At 37.8% G+C, this 25,420-nt stretch overlaps 2 protein-coding genes across 4 annotated transcripts; one reads left to right on the top strand and one right to left on the bottom strand.

The window, feature by feature from the left end:
- fam217bb (family with sequence similarity 217 member Bb) lies at nucleotides 1-2,894 on the top strand. 2 transcript variants are annotated; one of them, XM_026222074.1, is made up of 4 exons: nucleotides 1-610; nucleotides 781-843; nucleotides 996-1,063; nucleotides 1,345-2,894. In XM_026222074.1, exons 3-4 carry the CDS (start codon nucleotides 1,035-1,037, stop codon nucleotides 2,618-2,620), a joined length of 1,305 nt encoding a protein of 434 aa, XP_026077859.1. In that variant the 5' UTR covers nucleotides 1-610; nucleotides 781-843; nucleotides 996-1,034; the 3' UTR covers nucleotides 2,621-2,894. The 2 variants fall into 2 exon arrangements, with proteins under 2 accessions (XP_026077859.1, XP_026077858.1); XM_026222073.1 differs by having other exon boundaries at nucleotides 777-843.
- An 8,181-nt stretch (nucleotides 2,895-11,075) lies between these two features.
- znf831 (zinc finger protein 831) lies at nucleotides 11,076-25,074 on the bottom strand. 2 transcript variants are annotated; one of them, XM_026220783.1, is made up of 5 exons: nucleotides 24,997-25,074; nucleotides 24,383-24,589; nucleotides 19,029-23,200; nucleotides 14,409-14,533; nucleotides 11,076-11,993 (listed from the first exon to the last, which is right to left on the bottom strand). In XM_026220783.1, the coding sequence occupies exons 3-5, from the start codon at nucleotides 23,152-23,154 to the stop codon at nucleotides 11,286-11,288; spliced, it is 4,959 nt and encodes a 1,652-aa protein (XP_026076568.1). In that variant the 5' UTR covers nucleotides 23,155-23,200; nucleotides 24,383-24,589; nucleotides 24,997-25,074; the 3' UTR covers nucleotides 11,076-11,285. The 2 variants fall into 2 exon arrangements, with proteins under 2 accessions (XP_026076568.1, XP_026076567.1); XM_026220782.1 differs by lacking the exon at nucleotides 24,997-25,074 and adding an exon at nucleotides 24,706-24,938.
- Nucleotides 25,075-25,420: the final 346 nt, after the last annotated feature.

Below are 25,420 nucleotides of genomic sequence, written 5' to 3'. Positions count from 1 at the left end.
AATCTTGATGCGCGAGCATTTGTGAATAAACGCCGCGACATTATATTTGTGTCGCGTCACTGGCTCACAGTGCGCATGGGGTCTCAGGTATATTACAGTATCGAGCCTATATGACACTGTTGACTACATTTCCCACACAACAATGCGCCCTTCAGCATCCACACCGCTGGAATACACGCCTGCGTAAATATCCTCATTTACAATCTCCACACAATTAAGCCCATATCGATTAGGTTACAGCATGAGACAGAACCGAGCAGACCGTCTAATTTGACCGATGCATCTCACACAGACAGTCTGATCCGTTCGTCGCTGAATTATTTAGGACATAACGATACAGATGCACCGAGAATTAAAGGCAGCAGTGCGAGAGACAGTCGATTGATCGTGGGTGTAAACCTCACATGATCAAGAAAAAATGGATATGCCTTCGGATTAAAAGCCTCAGTGCATGCAATAGGAGAGAATCCACCCGTTCGAGGAGATCCAAGCTGCTTTGAGGAATGCAAGTGATGGGAACGGTCTTACACGAGCGCACCGTGCGAAACTGTCAGAATAAGCTTCGTTCGTTTGACAGAACCAAAACTAAAGCATTTGGACATGCACCAAGGTAAGAATAAATACAATTAATTAAATTAAGGTCATGTTTTATTTACCTGTGCCAGGTCATTCATTTATGATGAAGGAGCTTGGATAGGCTTCTTTAAAATTGGAACCAAATTGAGCTGCTTTTATTTCTGAACTGATCTGGACTATCCTGACTTTTTCACTGAAAGCAAGAAAACCACAAAGCCACCTTTGCATCCACCACCGAAAAATGGCATCAGCCTGTCATCTGAACCTGTGAGTACTCAACAGCAATTATTTATGTGTGTATGTTATAAAATAATAATCATTAAGAAATAAATAAAAATGGAAGAGAATAATTAAAAACAAAGCATCATAAATTGAGCATATGTTGATAAGTTTAAGGGCTGTTTCCTTCATGTCTACAGGACTCTCAGCAAAGGTTAAGAAGGACAATTCTGGACAAAATGTTGATCATAGTGAACCCCACAGACAGGTTAGAAAATAATTTGGCAAATAGAAGATTAATTGAGATAAGGGTTAACACACACACACACACACACACACACACACACACACACACATATATATATATATACAGTTTATAGTGTTTAAGTAATGCAAATTGCATTTTACTATAGCCTAATTATTATAATAGGAGAAGCAGCTACAAAGAAATACATAATAAATAAATAAATAAATAAAGGCACACCAAGTACAAAGTGTGACCAGATATTTTAAAAAGTCATTTAACCCCTTTTCCTTTGGTTCCTCAAGGCAACACAACACTAAGATCAAATCTCATACAACTTCCAAAAATGGACAGAAGGAGAGGCGACAGAGACAAAACAGCCATGGTGCAAAAGAGAGTGGAGGCAGGGGTAAAAGTTTGAGTGTAAGGCCTGTAAGCCCTCGTTCTGTACAAGAGGAGAGAGAAGACTCATCAGAGTGCAGAACCGAAGCCGAGAGCTGCGTGCTACAAAGTAAAGATGGAGAAGAGGACAGTGCCAGTGACCTCTCAGACTCTGAAAGGTATTCTGCACTTCCCGCTCAAATCTCTCCCCCTGACCTCAACCTTCGCGCAGAGGTCATAGATCCGTCTGACTTTCATGCTTTGAGACCTTCTTGTCGAGGGCGCAGCAAGTTCAGAGGCAGCTATCCAGATTTCTTACCACCTCCTTTCAATTCCTGGAGTCTCCAGCAGCTAGCTGTGTACTTGAACACAGAAGGCAAAGGCATTCCTCGTCCCAAGCCCAGTGGGCAGCTTGAGAGATACCTGGACCGGCTATTGCAATTGGAATGGCATCAGATCCAAACCATAGAAGAAGACAGCAGCAAATCCAATGCCCCATTACCTAAAGGTCGCCATTTGACTCATGCATCTTCTCATCTCAGCCTCAGCTCTCCTAAATGCATCCTCCAGTGCCAGCGTGCGTTCCCTTTGGCGTTACTCTCCTCTTTTGCTAGTGCACCCACCCTTCATCTTTCCAGCTGTACCTGCCCACGTTGCCAGAATCAGTATCCCATCTTGAACGTCCCATGCCGCTCTTATGCCTACCACCACCACCACACACGGCTGAGTCCACTCCTGGAGAAGAAGGGTCAGGCCTCAGGTTTGCCTAAAAGGAGCAGCAGTGAGAGCAGGGCTCATCTGCCGGATCCCCGACACCGATCTCGAGAGCACAGACTCAGCGACCCTCTGAGCGAGAGCAGCCACTTGAGCCGCATGCAGGCTATCGGTAACATGCGCAATCCAGTTGGTTCAACATGCAGTGTTCAACAAGTTTCTTCAACAGCTACAACAGCCAGGAATGCCAATATTGGTGAAGTAAAAAAGAGAAGGACAGGACAAAGGAGTCATTCCTGTGTGGGGACGAGGGAGGTTGGCTATAGGGCACGAGGACGCAGTGAACAAAGGAAGACCTTTGATGAAACACAACAGGAGATCAAATTAGCTTGTGTTGTAAGTTCAGATGGGTTACACAGCTCAGGAGACTCTGCAACTAGTCGATCGACCCGGAGGCAAAAGCATGTTGAATTTGTCACAGATTAACTTCAATACAGTGGCCTGGAAAATGTAGGAATTTCATTGCATTAGATAAGGAAATATCAAACCAGGTAGCATATTTTCTGAGAAATGTATTGCAGTGACATTAAGACAACTGATCCCAGCGTTATTAGTGAATGTATAAAGAAAAGTGTTGGGCAAAGTTAATTTTAAAAGTAATGCATTACAATATCATGTTACTCTTTATGCTATACTAATTGTGTTACTCGTGACTTTTTATGGAAAGTAAAATGTCAAGTTACTTTTGCATTATTTTTCTCATCTGGGCTCTGCTCGCTTGTTTGTTTTTAATGTAAATTAGTTCTATTTTTGGCAAATGTAAAAGCCCTTTCACTTCAAAAGTGAAATGAATAAGCCTCAGGCTGAAGGAAATGTAAATTCACGTCTGTACAGAAGAGGGCGCAGCTCAAACAAACCTTTCTGGATTACATGAAGAACAGGACGCAGGAGAAGAAAGTTCAACACTCATTAAAAATATTATCATGTTCACACAGCGCCTCTGCACTTACTCCTGATCTTTCTCTACATGAGGACAGGAGAACTGTCAGTCAGTACATGGGAAAACAAAGTACCTGGCCTTACCTATTTGAAAAAAAAGTAACTCAGATATATTCTTTGCTAAATTAAAAACTAACATGTCCCTTTAATAGTTCCTTGTAAAAATGAATCTGATTATGTAAGTCATGTTACTTATAACTTCTCCCCATCACCGGTTAATTCATCACATTAACGTGATGTCACACTAACTTTCAACAAACAGGAAGTTTCAAAATACTTATCTTAATTTTTCAACATATTTATCCTTCTTTTTTTTTAAACCTAACAAACTATTATAAGATGTAAATGGCACTTGGCAGGGCTCTAGACTCATTTTTATCACTGGTCACACTGGTAACCTTCTCTAATGGTCGTGAAAAGAGTGAGAGGCGTTGTTAGTATATGGAAAGCCAGGAAGGACAAAAAGCATGTAAATGTTATGTTTTTGTTAATCAATGTTATTCATGCTAGTTTGTCATTGTTCTCTTTTATTGTCATTGTGCTTTTCATTAAGACTTATAATAAATCCATATTTCAAGCATTTGTTTTAGTCTAAGAGATTGTATAGATGTAAACACAACAGGCCATTATCTTTTCTTGTAAAACATGATACCAACATCAAACATGATACCAACATCATTCCCCAGATAGCACACATACAGGTGCACCTCAGTAAATTAGAATGTATGGGAAAAAGTTCATTTATTTCAGTAATTAAACTGAAGTGCACACAGACTGAAGCAACCTGGGCTATGAGCTTCTCCAGCCTTCCTCCTGACTCTAGACCTTGGTTTCCAAATGAAATACAAAACTTGCTCTCATCTGAAAAGAGGACTTTGGACCACTGTCAGAACAGCAGTCTTCCCCCACTGTGTGCATTGAATTTATTTAATACATGAGTTTAACAATTTGAGTTGAATTACTGAAATAAATGAACTTTTCCATGACATTCTAATTTATTGAGAAGCAACTGTAGGTCTGCAAGATGTCTGTTAAAGATCGCTTCATCTGGAAAGCATTTGCTGTGTTTAGACATCTGATAGACATCTGTAAGATGTCAGTTTGACATAAAAACAGCCAGAAAGTGTAACACCTAACGTTGTCTGTATGCAGGGAAGGAGACCAGAGACTGTTTTGTTTGAATGGATGTCAATAGAGAAGAGGCTTCACTACGCTGAATAAAAAGCATTTGTGAGGAAACAGCTTATAATTTGTGTTTAGTGTTTTACACTAAACAATCATTTTGGATTTAACTGTATTTAGAGCTTACACCGAAAAAGGTGCCATTTTATAAGAAAAGTAATTGGCTTTGTGCGACAGGTGGGATTCAGCTTACGACACTTCTGTAAATGGTGATTGAGTGTCGCACAACTCTGACTGTAACTCAATGACATAATGTGTAATGTGATTGTATATCAAGGAACAGGTGATCCAAGTTGACCTGGCCTGATGATGCACTCGCACAAATGTGGTCATGTGAAATTTTAACTCGCACATTCTCGGAAATGGATTTGGTTCAGTCTAGAGCCCTACTTGGTGCAATTGTTTTATATATATATATATATATATATATATATATATATATATATATATATATATATATATGTGTGTGTGTGTGTGTGTGTGTGTGTGTGTGTGTGTGTTTTAGGGTGACTCTAATTTAATGCTGTGACACTGGTTTCAGTGTGGTTTAAGAGTCCAAATATTCTTGGGATCATTGCAAGTACCTATTCTTCCTCAGTTCAGCACTTCTTACAAAATCATTTTGTTATGCCTGCATGATTTTAAGACTTAAGTTTAAGTTGTCTTCTAGTAAGACTTTATGCATGCTATACTCTATTTAATTTCTTAATTTAGTAATTGTTTTTAACAACTTGCTCTTTTATTACTCAGTTGATTTAAATAGCAATATATACATTGACTTCTCAACAGCTTTGTGACTGCAGTGTTATCAATGAAGTTTTAGGGACTTCTAATGTTTAGTTTATAACAGGCAGTTTGTTATTTCTTCAGTACTTGTTCATTTATATGTAAGCAGTTTTTGCATACATGTTTCAGGTACAGTGATGTATTTAATGCTAAACTGCTGTGTCACTGTTATGGTTGGTTATCACTAGAGTTAACAGTTACAGATGATATGCTCACGCTGAAACACACCATTACCCTTCATCTGTATAACTTATCATTTTTCTCATTCTGTGCTTTGTTCATAAGGTGAATGTGATGACCATAAATAAAATATGTTTTTTTAAAGGTTATTTACAATTTTCTTGACAATGGGAGAGTTACTAGGAAGTTTCTATAATAGCATATCCAAAATAATTCCAGATGTTTGAAGGACAGATGAATTTCTTACTAACACTAGCTGCTGACAGAGTCTGTTGAATAAAATAACAGGAAATATGCATTAGTTTTTTAAAAGAAACTGGACAAGAGAATGTAGTGTAAAGGGAATTTATTACAGTAGGTGGCAGTAATGCAACACAATGGATGCCAGCTGCAGGGAAACCTCGAAGAAGAAGGTGGGAACTGTAATGTGGTGCTTGCAGGCGGAACTGAAATAAACAGAGCTTGTTTCCCTGGTCAGTCGGGCATGTTTTTCCAGTGCGACTCAAGCATGGAGTGAGGAGCACAGCGAACACTGCAGTATTTGAAGTAGAAGTTGCTGCAGAAGACTTCATTAGTGACAAACAGCAGGCATGTTTGAACCGTAAAAGTTGTAAATTCTAGTCAAACATACAATGAGATATTTAGCTTAAATAGTGTTTATTGAATATTGACAGACTGTGGATCTGGATTTTTGGAGAAACAGAAATCAACCAACTTTACCGAGCCTGGCTATGTATACCTAAAACTATGATCATTCACACCAAATGTTAAAAAGTCTCCTATGCTTAGGTTCAGTAATTTTACATGGATGGCAATGTATAGGTCCTTTTCTATGCCATTGATGTGATGTGAAATAATTGATAAAAATGCTCATTATAGATGAGACGGCACTTAGGGGCTTTTGTATCTGAACTCTTCACTTCTACTTTGCACATGACAATAAAGTGTGATGTGACACGACAAGCACACAAGTATGGTGACCCTTACTTAGAATTTGTGCTCTGCATTTAACCCATCCAAAGTGGACACACACACACACACACACACACACACCCGGAGCAGTGGGCATCATTTCTGCTGCGGCGCCCTGGGAACAGCTGGGGGTTCAGTGTCCTGCTCAAGGGCACCTCAGTTGTGGTACTAAAGTGTAATCAATCTAATCTAGATAATGTGAAGGTGTGTTCTGGAAATATGTTCATCAACTCCCCTGAAGAGAGTACCAGATCCATGATCCATGAAGGTGAGTGTGCTGCCTTCAGCCGCATTTTGTCCAAATAAAATATTTAGTCTGGTCTCTGTGTTTACATGGCCTCTTGCTGTTATATTGTTCCCAACAGACCATGAGCAGCTTGACAAGAAAATAACTGACCTCCACAAATGTCTAAAAGCTAAAGGAAATCGTCTCAGTGACTAGCTTTATCAGCTTGATTCAGTGATCATTTGTCACATATAAAACCTAATCAGTCAGTGTGTGGTATATAGTATGTACAGAATTACCCAATATATTAACTGGCGGTGTCAAAAAGTGTCAGCTTACTGAGATAATTGTTAGTACATGTCAGTGCATCTAAACTTTTCTGCTTCGAATGGTTTCAACTCAGAGAATACGCCTTTCTCCTCTGAGCGGTGATGAGATTCAAGCAATTAACAGCCTCCTTTAGAAATAACATTCACTAGCTTCTCGGACTGTCTTGAACCAGAGCGATACGTTTGGACTGGACTGTTGCCTGTGACTTCACTAACTCAGCAGAAGAGTTTGTCATGGAGTTTGTCTTGTCTGCATTTTGTGGTGTGAGAAACACAGTTGTTGAAGAGAGTAAGCCACGAATAATGCTGTAATGCTTGGGCTGGTATTACCACAGCATGTAGCCTGTATGTTGTTACTTTCACAGCTTCTGTTATAAATGGCTGATATCGACTGACTTTCAAATTCAAGTGTCTGTCAAAGGCTTGAAAGCTAATTTCTGCAGTAATTATTTGTGATTTATATGTTTTAAATTGAAAACATATTGTTTTTAACTCAGTAAATTAAATGTTTCCTCACTGATATTTGCTTTCATTTTATTTAAAATTAATTATGCCTTTTCGTGTTGTAAACATGGGGTAAAGATGACACTGTCCACCTAAACAGAACATGTACTTTTTCTCAAGCAAGGATTGTCTTTGTCCTTTAGTTTGCGGTGTTATGAAAGTGACTGCATTGGTCTATGAGCCATGGGAGTGGACAAATGGCATTTAAAAAAAAAAAGGTTTTTGGAAAATCACCTTAATGATCCATACATTCAGCTCCATAGTAGAGAACTGAACTGATGTAGGCCAAACACCTGGTTTACTAACTAGTAAAATTGCTTTGCAAGAAGACTGAAGACCTTGCAGATTAGGATGGTGATTATAAATCATATTCAACTTCTCTCTTGTCTATATGGCTATCTCTGCTTGGAAAGAAAGTAGTTTCAACCCTGTCAGATTCTCTGTCTCTAAGTGGCAGTGTTTCTTTATTTCTAATATATGTGTGGTCATTGTAATGTACTTGTATTAACAGTGATCATTTAATGGACAGATGATCACTCCACTCTGTGGTATCAAATGATCTGAAGTAATAAGAATAAGACTTTTAAATGCAGAGAGGGCTCAGCGACAAAACATTTGAGCAATACTTAATAAAAAAGGCTTAAATGAATGACAGAAAATGCTTTGTGTCAAGATGTTTGCCAGGTTGCCTGCAGTGGTACAGTCCTGGATTCAGTCCAGTGTGATGAATGTATGAGTCAGATGAGGTGGGAAGCAGAAATCTGTTCTCAGTTATATAATCTGCTAACAAGACATTCCCCTAGAGGAGAACAGCATGTGAAAACACATTCAACAGGTTCGTGACAAAGTTATGCAAAGCCTGCCTGATTTTATGTGCAGAAATACTGCTGTGATATTTAACGGTAGCAATTTGTTCTTATGACCGGTGTGAGTTTGTTGTGACCCAGAGGCCGTTACACTCCCATTAAAACAAAGGAAGACAGAGAACAAATCATCTCTTGTGCGTACAGTCATAATGATCGAATAGCTTCCAGTTTGAGCAGAGATGAGTCAAAGCTGAGACTGTCTGTTCCTGCCTTATTTGTGCCCCTATTTTACAAACGTATAATCTAAACACTGCATTTTCCAAACGGGAACTTTTAATATAAGCCTGCAACAACTTACTGTCCGGATGTCTATGACTCAACATCTACAGACCCATATACTGAATAGTTTTAAGAAAGTGTTCAGCTTTCTACAAAGTGCTTCTTAATACAATAAATGATACAGTTGTCTCATACTCTTTCTTTAAGAGCCAGACATCTCCCTGTTCATCTGGTGTGCTCTAGAAATCCTGCTGTTATTATTTTATGAAGTATTTAACATTCAGGGCAAACTAAAGACAACTATTTCTGAAGAGCCTTCCCAGAAGAGTGGAAGTGGATGACGTTATCCAGCATACATACCATCAAACACTGAAGCTATTTATTTATTTTGTGGAAGTATGAAAAAAAAGTATTCAATTAAAACCACTGCTACATGGATCCCTTAAGATTAATAACAAATCAAAAATGCATGAACACCAGACGAGTGTACTAGAGCGTTTCTGCTCAAAAGCTTTGCGTTTCAGGCTGTTGGCTCATCTTATGCTGATGAAATCAAACACTGGTCTATTTTTCCTCCATGTGAGGGCTAGCAGAATGGTAAGACGAGATGTTTATTGTGGATGTGCAAAAAGTCGGCCTTAAACATTCTTGCCCCTAGTCGCCCCTCAGTGGCATTTATAACTACTAAATGCCCTTCTTTCAAGTTTCATTTACCTTGCAGTAAGCTGTTATTTGTCTTCACCCTCTCATCAAAATTCTCATGTATCTTTCCTTATAAAACATATCAGTATCTTATTTTATTTCTCTCATTTTCTGGCTCATGCAGAGTTGAATGCATACCAGAATCAACAGTTTTATGGGCCAAGATTGTTTGTTTTTTTTAAATTTTGAATTATAAAAAAACAACAACTTTGTGTTCTATAGAAGAAACAAAGTGAAATACATCTAGGTTGTTCTTGTTTTTTAAGTGGCAAATGCTGGATTACATAATTTTCAGAATTTACTGTATACTAAACACACACAATACCATATGAGTTTAATAGAATTTATATATGAAGAATTTTACTAAAATCTTCAAAAACACATTGTACACATGTATTTTAGCATGAAAACATTTGAACACACTTAAAATTTGAGTTAACATTCAAATATACATATATACATGTACAGTTATAAATTGATCTTTTATAGAAAGTGTCCATTCAATTTTGTCTAAGTAAGATCTTTTTCTTCTACTTCTTCTTTTTGAATTATGTCTAAGCAAGTGATATTCAGCCACCAAAAACTGATGATCATTGCCATCACTGCATTTACTGATGGCCTGATGACAGATCTACGTGGAACCCCACTGTGAGAATTTATGCTTGGTCCCCAGCTTTATACTTATTCAGTCATTGTCACTTAGAGAGATTACACTCTCAAGAAGAATGTGCTCATCCTGAGTGCTTTCTCCAGGACAGGTGAAACTCCTAGGGCTGTAAAATGCAGTATGATTAACAGCACTTGTTAATGGAGGGTAGCGTGAGGATGCAGGAAGTGTTTTCTCAGGGTTTTTTGCGTGTGCATAAAATCCACCTGCATGCACCAGAGGGCACGGACAAATTATTAAAGATTGTCTGTAGGTGTTTTTGCGTAAGGTTTTACTGTCTTTTTGCGATCCAAATGTCCACAAAAAAAACTTCATTGTGTGGACCCGAGGAAGGATCCTATGATGAAAACCGTTTTATAAACTGTAAATAAAAAATAAAAAAACCTTAAGCAGTTGGTACCTTAAGTTATTTTTTCCCCCTTCTTTGACTAAGAATTACCTTTGTTTGTGTAACCAAAAAATCTGATTGTTTCATTTAGGTCAAATCACATATTTGACATAAATAAATCAGTTTAATTACAAACTACTTCACATGGAGCATACTTATAAAAAAAAAAAAAATTAAAAAATTGAAAACAGTTGAAAGAAACTAAATAATTCTCTCTCTGTGTGTGATATTAATAAAGTTAATATTAGTTAATGAACCTGAGATTACATTAACTAACAATGAACAGTTCATTTTATTAACTAATGTTCTAAAAAGAAAAAGAAAACAATACAAATAAATTTTAATAAATAAAACATATATATATGGTAACAAATAGTGAGTGTATTAACAAATGTTTACCCTTAACCCAGTTCATTTAATAACTTTTTTCAGTATTTTTAATTTTTTTAATTTTGTTCCATCTGAAGAAATAGACAGAGAGAGAGAAAGCAGAGACCAAAAAAGCACCAGAAAAGTCTAAATGAATACATTTTGAATCCTTATCTATCCATTGGTATCTTAGATGCAGAAAACTTGCAGCACTCTAGCAAAGCAAATCACATGGTATCAATAGCTGAACATTTTCCTTGTTTGTGAAAAAAACAGCCAGTACTCATTTAAAAGATAGATCACACAAGACACACAAGAGCAAATGACATTAGACATCAAATATATTGTAAAACTTCTTCAGACAGCAGTTTTTGAATGTGTGCAGGATTTCAGCATCAGCGTTGGGAATTGATTACATACATGATCTGTTCCTCATGCAAAGCAATGGTTTGGCCTGAAAACACTGAATATTAGCAAAAATAAATAAATAGTTTTATATATATATATATATATATATATATATATATATATATATATATATATATGACTGAGCTTTCATTGTGAGTAACATCAACATATGTCACAAAATGATACCCCAGTGTATAGACTTATGATGATAAAATACCATTTCATGTCAGCCTAATGATGCCATAGTTTTTTCTTTGCAATTGCTAAAGGGCTTTTTGCCTTCTGTGTAGTGGCACATATGGCGGTGTTGGACACCTTGAGTTTTTTTTGCCTTGCTTTGTGTGTACTTTCACCTTACTCAAGTTCAATGACTAGTTTTTGCTCATCATCACTGCTGCTGTTACTGTCCTCATGTTCCAGGTAACTATTATTACCTACATATGTTGGGTTGCTGTGCATGGCTGGGGGACATATTTGATGGGTGTGACATTCTTGACTAGACATTTGATGTGAGCCATTGCAAGAACTGGGACCAGCACTGGATAATGAAGAAATACTTGCATCAGCCATATTAGTCTTTGAATCACCACAGTTATGTTGCAGAACACTGGCTGATAAAGTTGTGCCAGTCATTTTGTCTTTTGATGTCTGTACTTGGTTGCCTTTGGAATAAATCAAATAATTCATAGCACCCTTTGTCTGTGTCTCCTTCTGGAATTCATTTTGCGTGGTATTGACTTTGACTGGATGCATCAAAAGATGATTGCATGTTTGATTGGAATATTTTGGTGAAGATGTCTCCTTTTGGCTTGTCTCTTGAGAAGGACTGTTAACCAAATGTTCACCTATGCTGTCTTTTCGGGTGGTGTTGTTACATTCCCCTTGAGCTTGATGTTGACAAGTTTGTGAAATAATTTTTGTGCAAACAGATGCTTCTGGTTTGTTCGAAACTCCAAATTTGTCATGCTTAAGTGGCTCTGAAATATTAAGGGACACTTCCTGGGAGAAATGTGGGTGAGCTTGAGCAGATTTTTGATGCTCCTCACAAGACGTTTCCTCTTCCTATTGTCAAAGGAAACATATAGTTAGTACACATTATGGAATGCCTCACACTTCCTCTTCAGGGGTGGTGTAGTGGTGGCTGGCTGGTTTACCTTGATGTCCCTCCTAAAACATTGTCTTTCAGTTGGATGTGAAGTGCTTTATTACTTAATACTTAAAATAATCAAAATGAAATAATTAAATATACGTTAGAGTATATTGTCTAGTAAACTGTCACAGTGTAAAATATGTTACTAGTCATGTCATTGCCCTTGGTGTTTATGATCACAGATCAAAACCTAGATGTGCTCTGTTTGACAGAAACCTGGCTAAAACCAGATGATTACATTATTTTACCCCCCAAGATTACTGTTATACACATGAGCCATCTCCAAGAGGTAAAGGGGGAGGTGTTGCCACAATTTATAGTAATATTTTCAGTATTTCTCAGAAGTTTGGTTTAAAGTAAAACATTTTTAAGTTATGGTGCTTCATATAATAATATCAAATGAAACAAGTGTTAATGAAAAATCCCCTGTGGCGTTTGCATTCGCTACTATATACAGGCCACCAAAGCACCATAAGGAAATAATTATATGAGTTGGTGCTAGCTACATGTAAAGTCTTAACTGTGTTTTTTAGCTCTTTAGATAAGGTTGCTCCTTCATGCTAAATGAAGATTAAGGAAAACAGTTCAACACCATGGTATAACGACCACACTCGCACCTTAAAGAGAGCATCTGGAAAATGAAGCACAGCTGGAAGAAAACAAAACTAGAGGCATTTCGTATTCAGTGGCAGGAAAGTACTTCTACTTATAGAAAAGCTCCAAAAACGGCTAGAATCCACTTACTTTTTACCTCTCTTAGAAGAAAAAAACACAATGGCTAAATCAATGGAAAATAAAGCATCAACAGTCGCAGACATTGCCCAAAACAGCACAGCAGTAATGACTTTATGAACTTCTTTACTTTCTAGATCAATACTATGAGAGATAAAATTATAACTATGCAGCCATCAGCAACAGCATCATATCAGATTCAATTCCACTCATTCTCTGCTATAAAAGAGGAATAATTGTATTAACTTGTCAAATCATCAAAACCTACAACATGTCTATTAGACCCTACTCAATCTAAGATACTAAAAGAGATGCTTCTAGAAGTCATAGGACCTCTTCTGATTATTATTAATTAATAAGTGTCATAAGGACATGTCCCCAAAACCTTCAAATTGGCTGTTATAATGCCTCTCACTAAAAAACCCAACTTGATTCTAGAGAATTACGAACCAATCTCAAATCTCCATTTTCTGTCATTAGATTGTATCTGTACTGAGACTGCTCTCATCAGAGTGACAAATGACCTACTCTTATCATCTGATCGTAGTTGCATTTCTCCATTAGTGCTACTGGATCTTAGAACTGCGTTTGACAATATCAACTACAACATTCTTTTGAGTAGACTATAAAATGATCTTGCCATTATTGGAATTGCACTGTCATTGTTTAAATCTTACTTATCTGACTGACATCGATTTGTAGCAGTGAATGACAATGTATCATATTGATCACAAGTACAGTATGGAGTACCACAAGGCTCAGTACTAGGACTGTTACTACTCACGCTTAACATGTTGCCCTTGGGAGATACCATAAAAAAATAGTGGTAGCTTTCACTGTTATGATGATGATACTCAGCTTTATATTTAAAATCAATTCGCAAAACTACCACAATGCATATATAAAAAAGTTTCAATTATTGTACAAAAACCTCCTCATGTAATGACATAAAACACTGTCTAACATTTGTTAGATAAAAAAAAAAAAAAAACATCTCTTTAACCTGGCATGCACATAATACATTATTTCATTTCTATAATTAAAATCTGTTTAAGGATTGTAAGTCTGCATTAATTAGGTCAACCAGAACTGGGAACACTTCCCATAGCACCCTTTATACTCTCTACATCAAAAGAAGAATGTCATCCATGCTAATATTAGTCTTTTTCTTTCTAATTCTGAGTTTACCATAGCCATATGGATCCAGACTGTATGCAGATCAGATGGTCACAGTAGCCACCCAGAAACTGTCCATATTCAGACAAGATGGTGGATCAGCACCTATAGCCCTGTAATCCTATTGCATTATTGACAAACAATTTTCCTGTTTGACACTGTAAAGCTGCTTTGACACAATCACTATTTTATAAAGCATTATGTAAATAAAGGTGACTTGACTTGTTATGCTAAACATCTGGTTGTGTATTCCACATTTTTTCTATTTGAATGGTTTATCAGGACTTTACCCGTCACTATCTATGCTCCCTTATGCCCTTCCATTCTTCATGTGCTCTTTCTTTCTTTACTCAAACTTATTTTTTGGCTCTTTTGTCTTTGTTTTTGAATCCTTGGCATGTGTTGCTTTTGTCACCCACCTCTGTTCTGGCTCTTTCCCCCTCTCCACTTCTACTCTCAGGATCTTTGGGGACTGATTCCTTGCTCTCTGTCCCAGGGTCCCTCTGAAACCAAAAGCTTTTAAGGGTACCATCTTCCACAGATCCTGAGGGCAGAACAATGAATGAATAAATGCAGCACATTTTGCAGTCTTTACCTGAAGCAGGGTATCAGATTATTATTTTGGTTTGTCAGAGAATTGTATTTATATGTCCTATGAAGGCATTTTCAAATATTGAAATAAATTCACTGCAAAATATTATGGACAGGTAGTATAATACTAATATGACAGAAGTGTTACTTTTAATCATGTTGTTCAAAACATGAACATTCATAAAATAAGTGCATGCACTCCCAGCTGTTTATGCCAACTTTTTATAGGCAACTAAAGAAGTTTTATGGCAGCCAAAAAGCTCTTTATCCAAAACTGATAAATTGGTCTCAGTTATCTTTTTTAAAATGGAACATAAAAATGTTATTGTGGATGCAAAAGTTACAGACAGAAAAACTTTGTAATTGATGTGCAAATGTCAGCCTCCTGGAACATAGGCCTCATTAGTCGCTTCTCCACTGTTGAGGCAGTGCAAGCCAGTGTTTTAAATGGGCCAGGCAGGGCTAACAACCTCGGACATGTAGCACCGAGTCCAAAGCGCTACGTGCCCTCCTTAGAGCCAGAAGCTTCATTAAAACCCACCCTTTACATGCCCCTCAGGAACAAAAGTCACGCAACCCCATCATTTCACCAATAAAGAGAAGTTAATAGAAAACCAATAAGAAAAAATTCACTGCTACTAGTGCGATCACAAAATGAACATGATCAAAACGGCTGTTTGTTTGCATGGTTTGATATTTAAATCCAAAAGCATTGATGTTTTACTGTAATAAGTGATACATTGATCATAATGAATTAATTTATCAGGATTGAAAATTAGTCACACAGAAAGCATCATGAACATAGCCTGCTTATTCCGTCGAGTCTGTTTTTGTTTATTTGTAGTCACAGTAGCCTATACACATCACATTTAAAAACAAATAATAATCATTTCTATATTTTTATAAACACTCCTCAACAAAAAGCATTATTATACTTTTAGGACATAGGCTATGCAAAGCTAAACTATCGAGACGAGACTAACAGTATGACTGATAAAATATGTTACTAAATAAATACATGATTGTGATAGAGAATAAGAAGCTGGTATCTGATTTCTTCAAGTGGTCACAATTACTTTATTTATTATAGTAACGTTAATGGCTAGCGTGTAGGGCTGTGAATCTTTGGCAAGGCAGCGATTCGATTCGATTACGATTCATAGGTTTTCGATTCGATTCAAGAACGATTTTTGCAAATTTAGAACGATTCAATTCAATTCGATTCACAATTAAATTAGATTCGATTCGATTATAACGATTCGATTCTGCATTCTTTAAGTGCATTCACGGGATTATTTAAATGCTTCTACTAAATTCTTTAAATGATTAGTCAGGGGGCAAATTACAGTAACATTTATGGTTAGAGAACCATGGGTACCATAGGTTTTCCATTGTTAAATGCTAGTTTAATGATGCGACATGGCATACGTAAAATTGTATGTAAGCCAAGTTTTTAAAAAAGAGCTTAAAGAGTATTATGTATAAGCTAACATTTTCTCACACCAGGGGCGTAGCCATATTTTCAGAAGTGACAGAAATGTCAAATACAATCATTTTATGTATGTAGCCTATATAATAATAATAATAATAATAATAATAATAATAATAATAATAATAATAATAATAATAATTATTATTATTATTATTATTATTAGTTTTTTTTTTTTTTTTTTTTTTACAATGAATTATCTTCTTTTTTAATTACTTTTAATTAGCTGTAATAAATCAAATACACTGCTGGACAATAATCAATCATTTGTAATCAATGTTTTTTTCCTAATGGCAATTTTATGATTGTTTTATATACTAGGCTACATTATAGCAATTATTAAAAATTTCTGCACAGAATAAGGTAGAACATATACATTATAGTTTCTGTACTGTAATAAATGTCAATTAGCACTGCATCATTCATAAATTGTTTGTGTGTTTTTTTTTTTTAGTTTCATCAGTTCATTCTGCTTTTATTCAGTTTAGCTGCAGATATAGCCTAGCACGTCTATGAGAGCGAGATCGCTTCTCTTTCAGTGTGAAATCGTCTTCATCTCTATTTAACTTTTCCTCTCCATCAGCGAATGATTCTGAGAGAAAACGCTCCAGATGTCTGTTTGCTAATGAAACAAACGCTAATTTCATGCATCTGATTATCAGATAAATCCTGCGCTCTTATTTCAAGGTCGTTGTTAATGCTGTGGTTAATTTTAAAAGTTTCCTTCGTATATTCGGTTCATCCGCATTGTTTAAAAACATTTATCATTCAATGGATCTGTGCGTATGATTTAGACACTTACATTTCTGCTCCGTCCATGCAATAAATACAGCTATCGACGGCTCCGGTAACTCCGTCGGTAAGATGCAGAGAGCCATTGACAAACTACAGAAAAGTAAAACTACTTCACATTAGCATTACTGGCCACGAGTCCTATAAATCACACGTCAGCTGCGTCAGAGACGAACGGAGCGCGATCGCAATCCTGTGACAGTCTCAGGCTAAAACAGTGGAGCGCGTGAAGGACAGATAAGAGGCACGATTCACAAACACTCTTCAAGGTCTCCATTAATTTGTGCGTGTAGCCTAGTAATTTAATGTGTATTCATTTTGAAAGCATTGAATCGGCGATTCACGATTCAAAAATCATGTTTCAAGATCCATGCATATGAATCGACAGGGTTTGTAATCGATGCATCGAGAAAACGAGTGAATCGTTACACCCCTACTAGCGTGCATAGTTTGCATCGCTTATAAATATTTCTGTCTGGTATGGTGATTATAATCCACATCGGATCAAATTATTAAAAAAAAAAACGGGCTTTTGGCCCCCGAGGAAGCACTGATGAGGCACGATCAAGCCCTGTAAGTGACAAGTGACTTGCCCTGGCACGCACTAGCACACCTGCTTTTGGCCCGACAGTGGAAACGTGACGATTGCAAACACAATGTCAGCCAAATGAAGAGAGAGAGAAAAAAAATTACAGTTTCACATTGTATATCAAGGCACAAAGACTAAAATATGCTACTATATATTATGGCAGTGGATATATAAAAATGATTGTCTTTATGAAAAACACCCCTCTGGGGTGGAACTGGTTTGGCTGAACTCTTGCGTATGCCTCTGTGCAGCACTGCTCAGAAAAAGAGGCTGCATTTGGCTCTCAGATTGCTCGCCAGCTGTCTGGAATGGAGACAGGCACAACATCTCCCTTTAACTTCTGGGTCTTTGCTCGATTCTAGTGAATCCCTGTAGGGACCATTTTCCAGTGACCTCTACTAAGCAGCCTATTAATTCCCTGAACACATCTGATCAGTCAAACATATCAGGCAGCCACAGACTTTTCATGTTTTGTTTATTCTAGGTCCTTCTGATTGACACTTGACCTTCTTCATATTTGTAACTGTGACTAATTGAGTGACCTGTGACCTAATAAAAGGGAATCTCTTTAGAGTGTTATGTACACTGTAAAGACTGCAAGGATGAAACGTTTGCCACAAGTGACTCTGATAAGAGAAACTTCAGGTGAGTGTGGGAATACAGTGGAATAACAAAGATTAGGACAAAAAGAAAAATGCCTCTCACACTAAAATCTTGGCGATCCTACTGAATTGAACTGAACTGAACTGGAGGTTCTGCTTGTGAACTGACAGCTAGAACACTTGAACAGGCAAGACAGAATGATTCAATAGCTTGCACTTTTTGAATAATTATACTAATGCGTAGTGTTTTATTTCAATCTGAGATGTCTCTGGCATGTCTCTGGCAATACAGGAAAGAAATTTTTTAATGTAACATTGATAGTTGCATTAATGGTCAGTAGTAAATTATGTGTCTGCTAAATATGTACTAAATGCTAATCAGCTGCAAACATAATTTTCTGAAGTTTTCATTCTTTAACCTATAAATTGCATTTTATGTTTGACTGCTTCGACAGCATGGTTTTTCTGTACTTATCCACTTAGAATTCTGGAACGTTTCACAAAGAATTCTAAGATTTTGGTAATATTCTTATGTTAATACAGCATGTGACTAGGCATAATGTTGTTAAATAAACTTTAAGTGCTCAACAGCTGAAGTGTTAAATGTAAAAAAAATAAAATAAAAAAAAAAAATTTCTACTGTAAAGAAAAAAATGTGGGCACAAATCACACTTTCTCAGAAGCCAAGAGCAACATTTGAGGACAATGTTCTTTCAAGAGAGGAATCATAAATGATTTTCGTAGATGTATTTTATAGAGACCACTTTTATGGAGTGTATGAGATAATTAGACAATTTAGAGTAAATCTGCATTGTCAAAAGGTATTGTCTGGTAACAGAGACATGGCAAGTATAGATCTCCTGTCACCCTCTTGTGGAGAGAAAATGATATGTCACCCTGTGATATCAGTTTTTATTATGTACAATGTCTAGTTACGGTTGCTCTATCACAAGCAAATACTATATTACAATATTACCTTGCAGAGTTTCCAGATTTTCCAGATTTTCTTCACATCTGATGCTGTCTTCAGGAATGCTATGAATGTTAGATGTCTTGTTCAGCATTGGACAGGATACTTTCCCTTGACTAGAATTGTCATTATCAAAGTCACCTGCGCATGGAGCAAAGGCTTGTTTGAATTCATACTGTGTAGGTGTCTGGCATGGACAAAATGTCTCAATCAGCTTGCAGTTGAGCTTCCCTTTGACACATGCTCTCATTTCTCTTGTATCTAATTCTGAGCTGCCACATGCAGCCCAGTGTGGCTTGTTGTGACTGGGCTGTATTGTGGAGTTGAGCTCTTTTTGCATATGTTGTGATTCTCCAGTAGACGTCTTTTTCTCACAGATACAAGTTCTGAGCTGTGTAGGTTTCTTTGTTTGAACACTTTCACAGTTTCCTGATAATGTGACTGACATGAGTTGACCTCTTTCCTTTGGCTCCACTGGCTGAGTATTTGTTATAGTTTGAATGTGATTTGGCTGCATTAAACAGAACAGCTCTTTATCACTGGTTATCTCCGTGAATGTTTGGTCTTCAGAGTAGTTGCCTGAATCTTTGTTATGGACAAAATCACTGTTGTCCAGTAACTGAGGTTGACATAGTTTGTCTCCAGCCGCTAGTCTGTGGTGTGTCTCTGTGATGACCTCAAAACCAGCAGATTTTCTTTCCTGTGAATTCTCAGGTATCTTCTGTGTTTCATCCAACTGCCCAGCAGAATCTTTATTATAATCCACTGAGGCTGAGATATGAACCTTTGTCTGTGGATGTGACCAGGATGAAACACAGTGAGGGCACTCATTTGCATAATCTTTATCATTATGAGATTTTAAATTGCAAACAATTTCTGCTTTGTTTACTGGACTGACAGATTCACAGTTGGAACCATTCTTCTTTCTCATCTCACCATTATTTATAAGTTCCTGTGCCATGCATACAGGAGGCACATCAGTGCTATATACCTCCTTAGAAAGAGTTGTCTGGTTTGTTAAAATGCTTGAAGTTGCTGTTTCAATATGAGGCTCTATCAGAGCTAACTGTTCATCGGAAATGAGCTGCATGACTATCTGGAGGTCAGCTGTTTGTACATAAAATGTGTTCTGAGCCTGTGTTGAGCCATTTAGTAGTATCATCTTTCCCTCAGATTGGGACCCTTGAAAGTCACCATTGACCATTTTAGAAGCAGTACTGTTTAGATTATTTTCATAAACTATGGATTCGGTGTCTGCAGTAAGACCAAGAGGTTTTCCTGATTCAATCACAGGGGAGACAGGATGGTTTTGTATTGTAGGTGTAGTAGTTACTGAAGAATAGGTTTGTAGACTGGATTCTGAGCAATAATTCACTGTTGATGTGTTCATTGATGTAACAGGCTGAGCGTTCTCTGAGGTTGTTAATACAGATGATACAGAAACTGTTGACGGGGTTTCCACCACACGTGTTGCACAGTTGCTCTGCAGCAAAGATATTTGATGTTGCACTGGTGGAGAAACAAGAGAAATTGATGTAGGCGTGGTAGACTGAATCTGTGTCAGGACTTTGGATAAAGTGCATGTTTGATTTAGCTCTGAACCGGAAACCGATAACATTGGGGTTGTTGCACACAATACGTCTTGTTTACTCCGTTCAGTGGTTGTGACTATTGAAACACCCTGACACTGCTTTGAAGATAGTACACTGTTCTCAAGAGGACACTGCACTGTAGTTTGACGGCTTTGCTTGAGAGCTGGAACGTTTGAGCAAATGCTATGTGCTAAAGTTGAGCCAGAACAAGAAGCTGACACTCCATCTGTGGAACATGGAATCTTTAGCTGGTACTTGGGAGGAAAGCTGGTCTTGGCTAAAGGGACGGTGGGGCTGCTGATAGAACCAGACGGGGTTCCAGGTGTCCCACTCACATTGATTAAACAAACAGCAGGGCTAAGAGAATTACCAACGAGCTGACTTGGATTCGAGAACTGATGTATGAAGCTACCCTGCGGTTGGAGATTTTGCATGTTGACCTTTTGTGCTGGCACTGTGATGGAATCGTGCATTGCACAAGTTGACAGGGGTAACTGATGAATTAAACCACCCTGATTTCCATTTGCCCCACCAGCTCTAGGATCTGAAATACTGAGCATTTTCACATCATTCCCAGTGCGCTGTTTCTTCCTCTCTGATGGGATATGGAAATCAGTGTGTTGTGTCATTATTTCATCCCTCTCCATGTCTTCCCCCTTATTATTTTCAAAGCTGGTATAGGACATTTTAAGGTCATTTTGTAAGGTCACAACAGAACAGGAAGTAAAGCTCAGAGACACAGATCCATTGTCCCTCTGTTGACCAGTTTGAGTTTCCAGGCTTTGTTCAGAGTTCAGTGTAGTTTTTTTTGTCTTCAGTAAACTGTCTTTCTCAGTATTGTAGAGTTTCGTAAATATCCCACCTTTGTAAGTGTGCCACTTTGTGTAGTCAAATTTTCGGGCTTTTTTCCTGTAGTTTCCTTTTATAATTGGCTCTGTTCCGACATCAGTGCTGTCTCCATCAGAGCTAAGGCTGTTAATACTCCCTCTTTCAGCCGGGGATCCCTCTGAAGTAGGCAGACAATCTACCGCTACCTGCCTAACTAGTGAACGATGACCTGGTGCTTGTTGGTCTGATGACCTTAATGGGTAAACATGCCCTGCACTACACCTTCTACTAAGATTCAAATTGATTGCTCCATCATTGGGTTTGCCACACATAGTGAAGGGGAGAGAACTGCTTCGTGTTAATGGTGCATGCTCCAGGCCAGTGGAGTGCTGGTGAGAATTGTGAATCGCCCCACCTCCTCTGTCTGGATTTTGTGAGCTTGAGGTTTGCTTGCTTCTCCTTATCTCAAAATGGAAGGAGTCTTTGTAAGTGTATGGCACAGGAAGATCAATGCTTCCTTGTTTTGACAATACTGTCTTTCTAGGCCGCACATGTTCCAGTTGTTTATTATCCACCAACACACTATTCTCATATATAAGCTTTGAAATACGTTCTTCCAGCTTCTGCTTCTCCTGAATGGACACCTTGCATTTGGGGTCAGGGGTCATCTCTGAGGATGTCTGTGAGGCTCCTGTTTCCTGCTGTTCCATAGTGGCTTCTGTTAATGATTCCATACTGGGATCATGCAAACTTGCTCCAGGACTGCTAGATGAATGATGCTCACTGCTGTCACTGAAGCCAGAATCTGTACTATCGTGGCTTTGAGATTTTCCTCGGGACATTGGGGAATCCCACGGTTTGGAAAATAAAGCTTCCTGTCTCTGGAGAGGTATACGGTTTGGAGTTTGGAGCTGTGTACATCCATTCTCACTCAGTGCGCTTGTCTGCTGGTTTGCAGGATTATTTTTCAAGCCATCTGATAATTTCAAATAATTTACCTTGTCCTGAAGTGCAGGTATTGTGCTTAATCCAACCATGGCAACATTGTGTAATGCCCATTCGACAGACATTGTCTTAGTCTCTGTAGAATCTGCTTGATTCGGTATGGTCACTACAGGAAGAACTTCTTTGCCAGTCATCTCACATGATGGAGTACTACAGTTGTCCTTTAAGCTCTCTGTGCTCTCCTGGCTGCTGAAGGTGCCTTTGTCAGATTCGCTGGAAAGGCGTGCATGAGCCTGGGTGCGCTTGTGTTTATAAAGGTTACTCTGCGTCTTGAAGGAAATGCCACAGGTAGTGCAGGGATATGGTCGCTCTCCTGTGTGACAACGAAGATGTTTCTCGAGCACGCTGGGCTTCAGACAGTCCTTACCGCACTGAGGGCAAATATGCTTCCCAATAGACTTAGGTCTCGCTGACGTTGCTGGAGCCACTAGCCTTTGTTGTTGCAAAACAGTCCCGCTGGCAATATGCAGTGTCAGAGAGGGTAGAGTCGAGCTGCTGCACATCCTTGGCAGGAACAGTGGTAGAACCGTTGCATCCTGCAAGGCTTCAGGTTGGGCCTGTGGATATGGCCGCAGGCCAGGGGCAGGAACGTTGTGGACATACATAGTTGTGAGAGGGGCCTTAACATGCGTCTCTTCCTCTCTCTGTGCAGACACTGAACACTGAGGCTCGGCAGCTCTCATAAAGCTCTGCTTGCTAGTTGCCATGGTAACACAACCCTTGTGATGCTGAGAGACGGAGCTCACTAATTACCTAAAAAAAGAAAGATTTTCATTATTTCTAATTTGTTTTTTTTTGTTTTTGTCATTAGGCCTGTACTCTAGATCAAATAATTGCCCCCCCCCCATTTGAATCGGAACACAGGTAATAGAAAGATAAAGATACCAAGATTTCACACCACAATACAAATCACCACTGTTTAAAGAGACTGAGAGGGTACAAGCTACAAAATATGTATTAGAGCTGGCTGTTAATCCGGACTTCAGAAGAAAATTATATACCAGCAGAAAACATAGTTGATTTTATGTATATATATATATATATATATATATATATATATATATATATATATATATATATATATATATATATATATATATAGTTGAAGAGCATGTTCACATTTGACAACTATTGTCTTTTCCACTGCTCAATTAATCATGAAAATGTAAAAATCTTGTGAAGACACTTCAATAAGGCTTTGAATTTAGTCTAGTAGGAATCTCATATTTACTGTGAACACATGGTCAATATTTGCATATTGCAGAAGCACCAGAGGAGTATGAGCAGAAAAACAGTGGTGGTGAATCTATGACTCATTTCTAGAAAAATGATAGCATCAAGGACCTCCTACCTATTTTCACATTTATGTAAATGTGAAGACTTTTATAAATAAATAGAGCCTTAACATCCTTTTGTCTTGTAAGGTCCTTTAGCACTTAGAGTTAAGAAATACAGTCCTGTCTAAAATAATTCATACCTGGGAGGTTTGCAGAAAGTTTGTCATTAATTTGAAGCTACTTTGACAAAATAAATCAATAAAAATAAAAAAAAAGACACCAGACATTTTGACACCAGTTACGTATTCATTAAACCTGTTGCTGTACATTTTAACTTGTTTAGATATAATTAGGCAAATACAAGTGTACAAATTGCATCACTATGAAAAATAAATAATGAAATAAAGAGATGATTTGAAAACAAGCTGAAAGCCAAAAAAAGATAAAAATATTACATTCCATCCCTAGTTACTTTAATAAATAAATATTATTTTTACATTTAAACAGTACATTTCTTTGTATTGTTCACATCCCTTTACCTGTGCTGTCTTCTATCATTACACTTATGAAGGATTCATATCAAGCTAATAAAAAGATATGAAGAAGATCACTCTGCATGCCATATGATCAGTAATGGGTGCAATCATAGGTCACTCACCAGAGCTTGAAACTTAAAGGTGACACGGGAGCAGCTAAAGATCGCCCAATTTAATCCATAACGTGGAAACCAAAATCCATCTTTGCAACAGTGCGAGGTAAAACGAACAAGAGAGTGACAGATATCATGTGACTGTGGCACCCTCTCTCACCACAAAGGCCCTTGGTTCCTCTTCTCTCTTTAGTTTTCTTACAGCCGTTTCTGCTGCTAATGGAGGAAATACAAACGTCAATCATGCAAATGTGACTGGATGACGGTAACAACACAATGTAAAAAGTATATGAGAGAGAGTGAAAGAGGAAGAGAGAAGTCACTGAGAATACCATTTAAAACAAAGTTCGGGGCCACTTGTACTTTGAAAAAAAGAACCCAAACCAAAGTGAAGAGCATGCCACAAAATGGAGATGCTGAAAGAAAGAATAAATGAGATGGACACAGATAGGGAAGAGAGCAGATGGAGGGAGGGAAGGAGAGAGAAAATGAGAGTGAGACAGAAAGACAGAGACAGAGTGCAGCACATAACACAACTGAACGGAACTGATCTAAAGAAAAAAAAAAAAGAAAAAAAAAAATCCCTGTTCGAAGAAGGAAGTATTATGAACATGCAGACCCACCTCAAAAATATCATTTCACCCACAAATGCACAGACACTGTGTTTGCTGCATGTACCTGACTTCTGTTTCTGGCTTTTCTCACTCCTCCAGCAACCCACACACCCACACACAAAGGAGGAGAAGTGTAACAGAATTTCTGGTGGTATAATATTTGATGGTGTGTGCTTTTATTCATTTACTTTGTAAGATATGTTAGTAGCTACTCATCCAAAGTGGCTTGTGTCTTGCACCCAATGACCAGAGAGTACATTAGTTTCCATCTGTGCTTTAAACTAAAGCAGAGCAATGGAGGGTTCATTATTTCCTGTAAACAAAAGCAAAAGCAAAAGAAAATCCCCCTTATGTTATCCTTCTGTGATAAATTGTTTTGGCTTTCACTCTCTGCTCCTCATGTAATTGTAAATACAACAGAAAGGCAAAATAA

This window comes from Carassius auratus, chromosome 36 (assembly GCF_003368295.1).
Source record: "Carassius auratus strain Wakin chromosome 36, ASM336829v1, whole genome shotgun sequence".
NCBI classification, from domain to species: Eukaryota; Metazoa; Chordata; class Actinopteri; order Cypriniformes; family Cyprinidae; genus Carassius; species Carassius auratus.
Note: the sequence above shows the minus strand (reverse complement) of the source record. Positions and strands in the feature narration are given on the sequence as shown.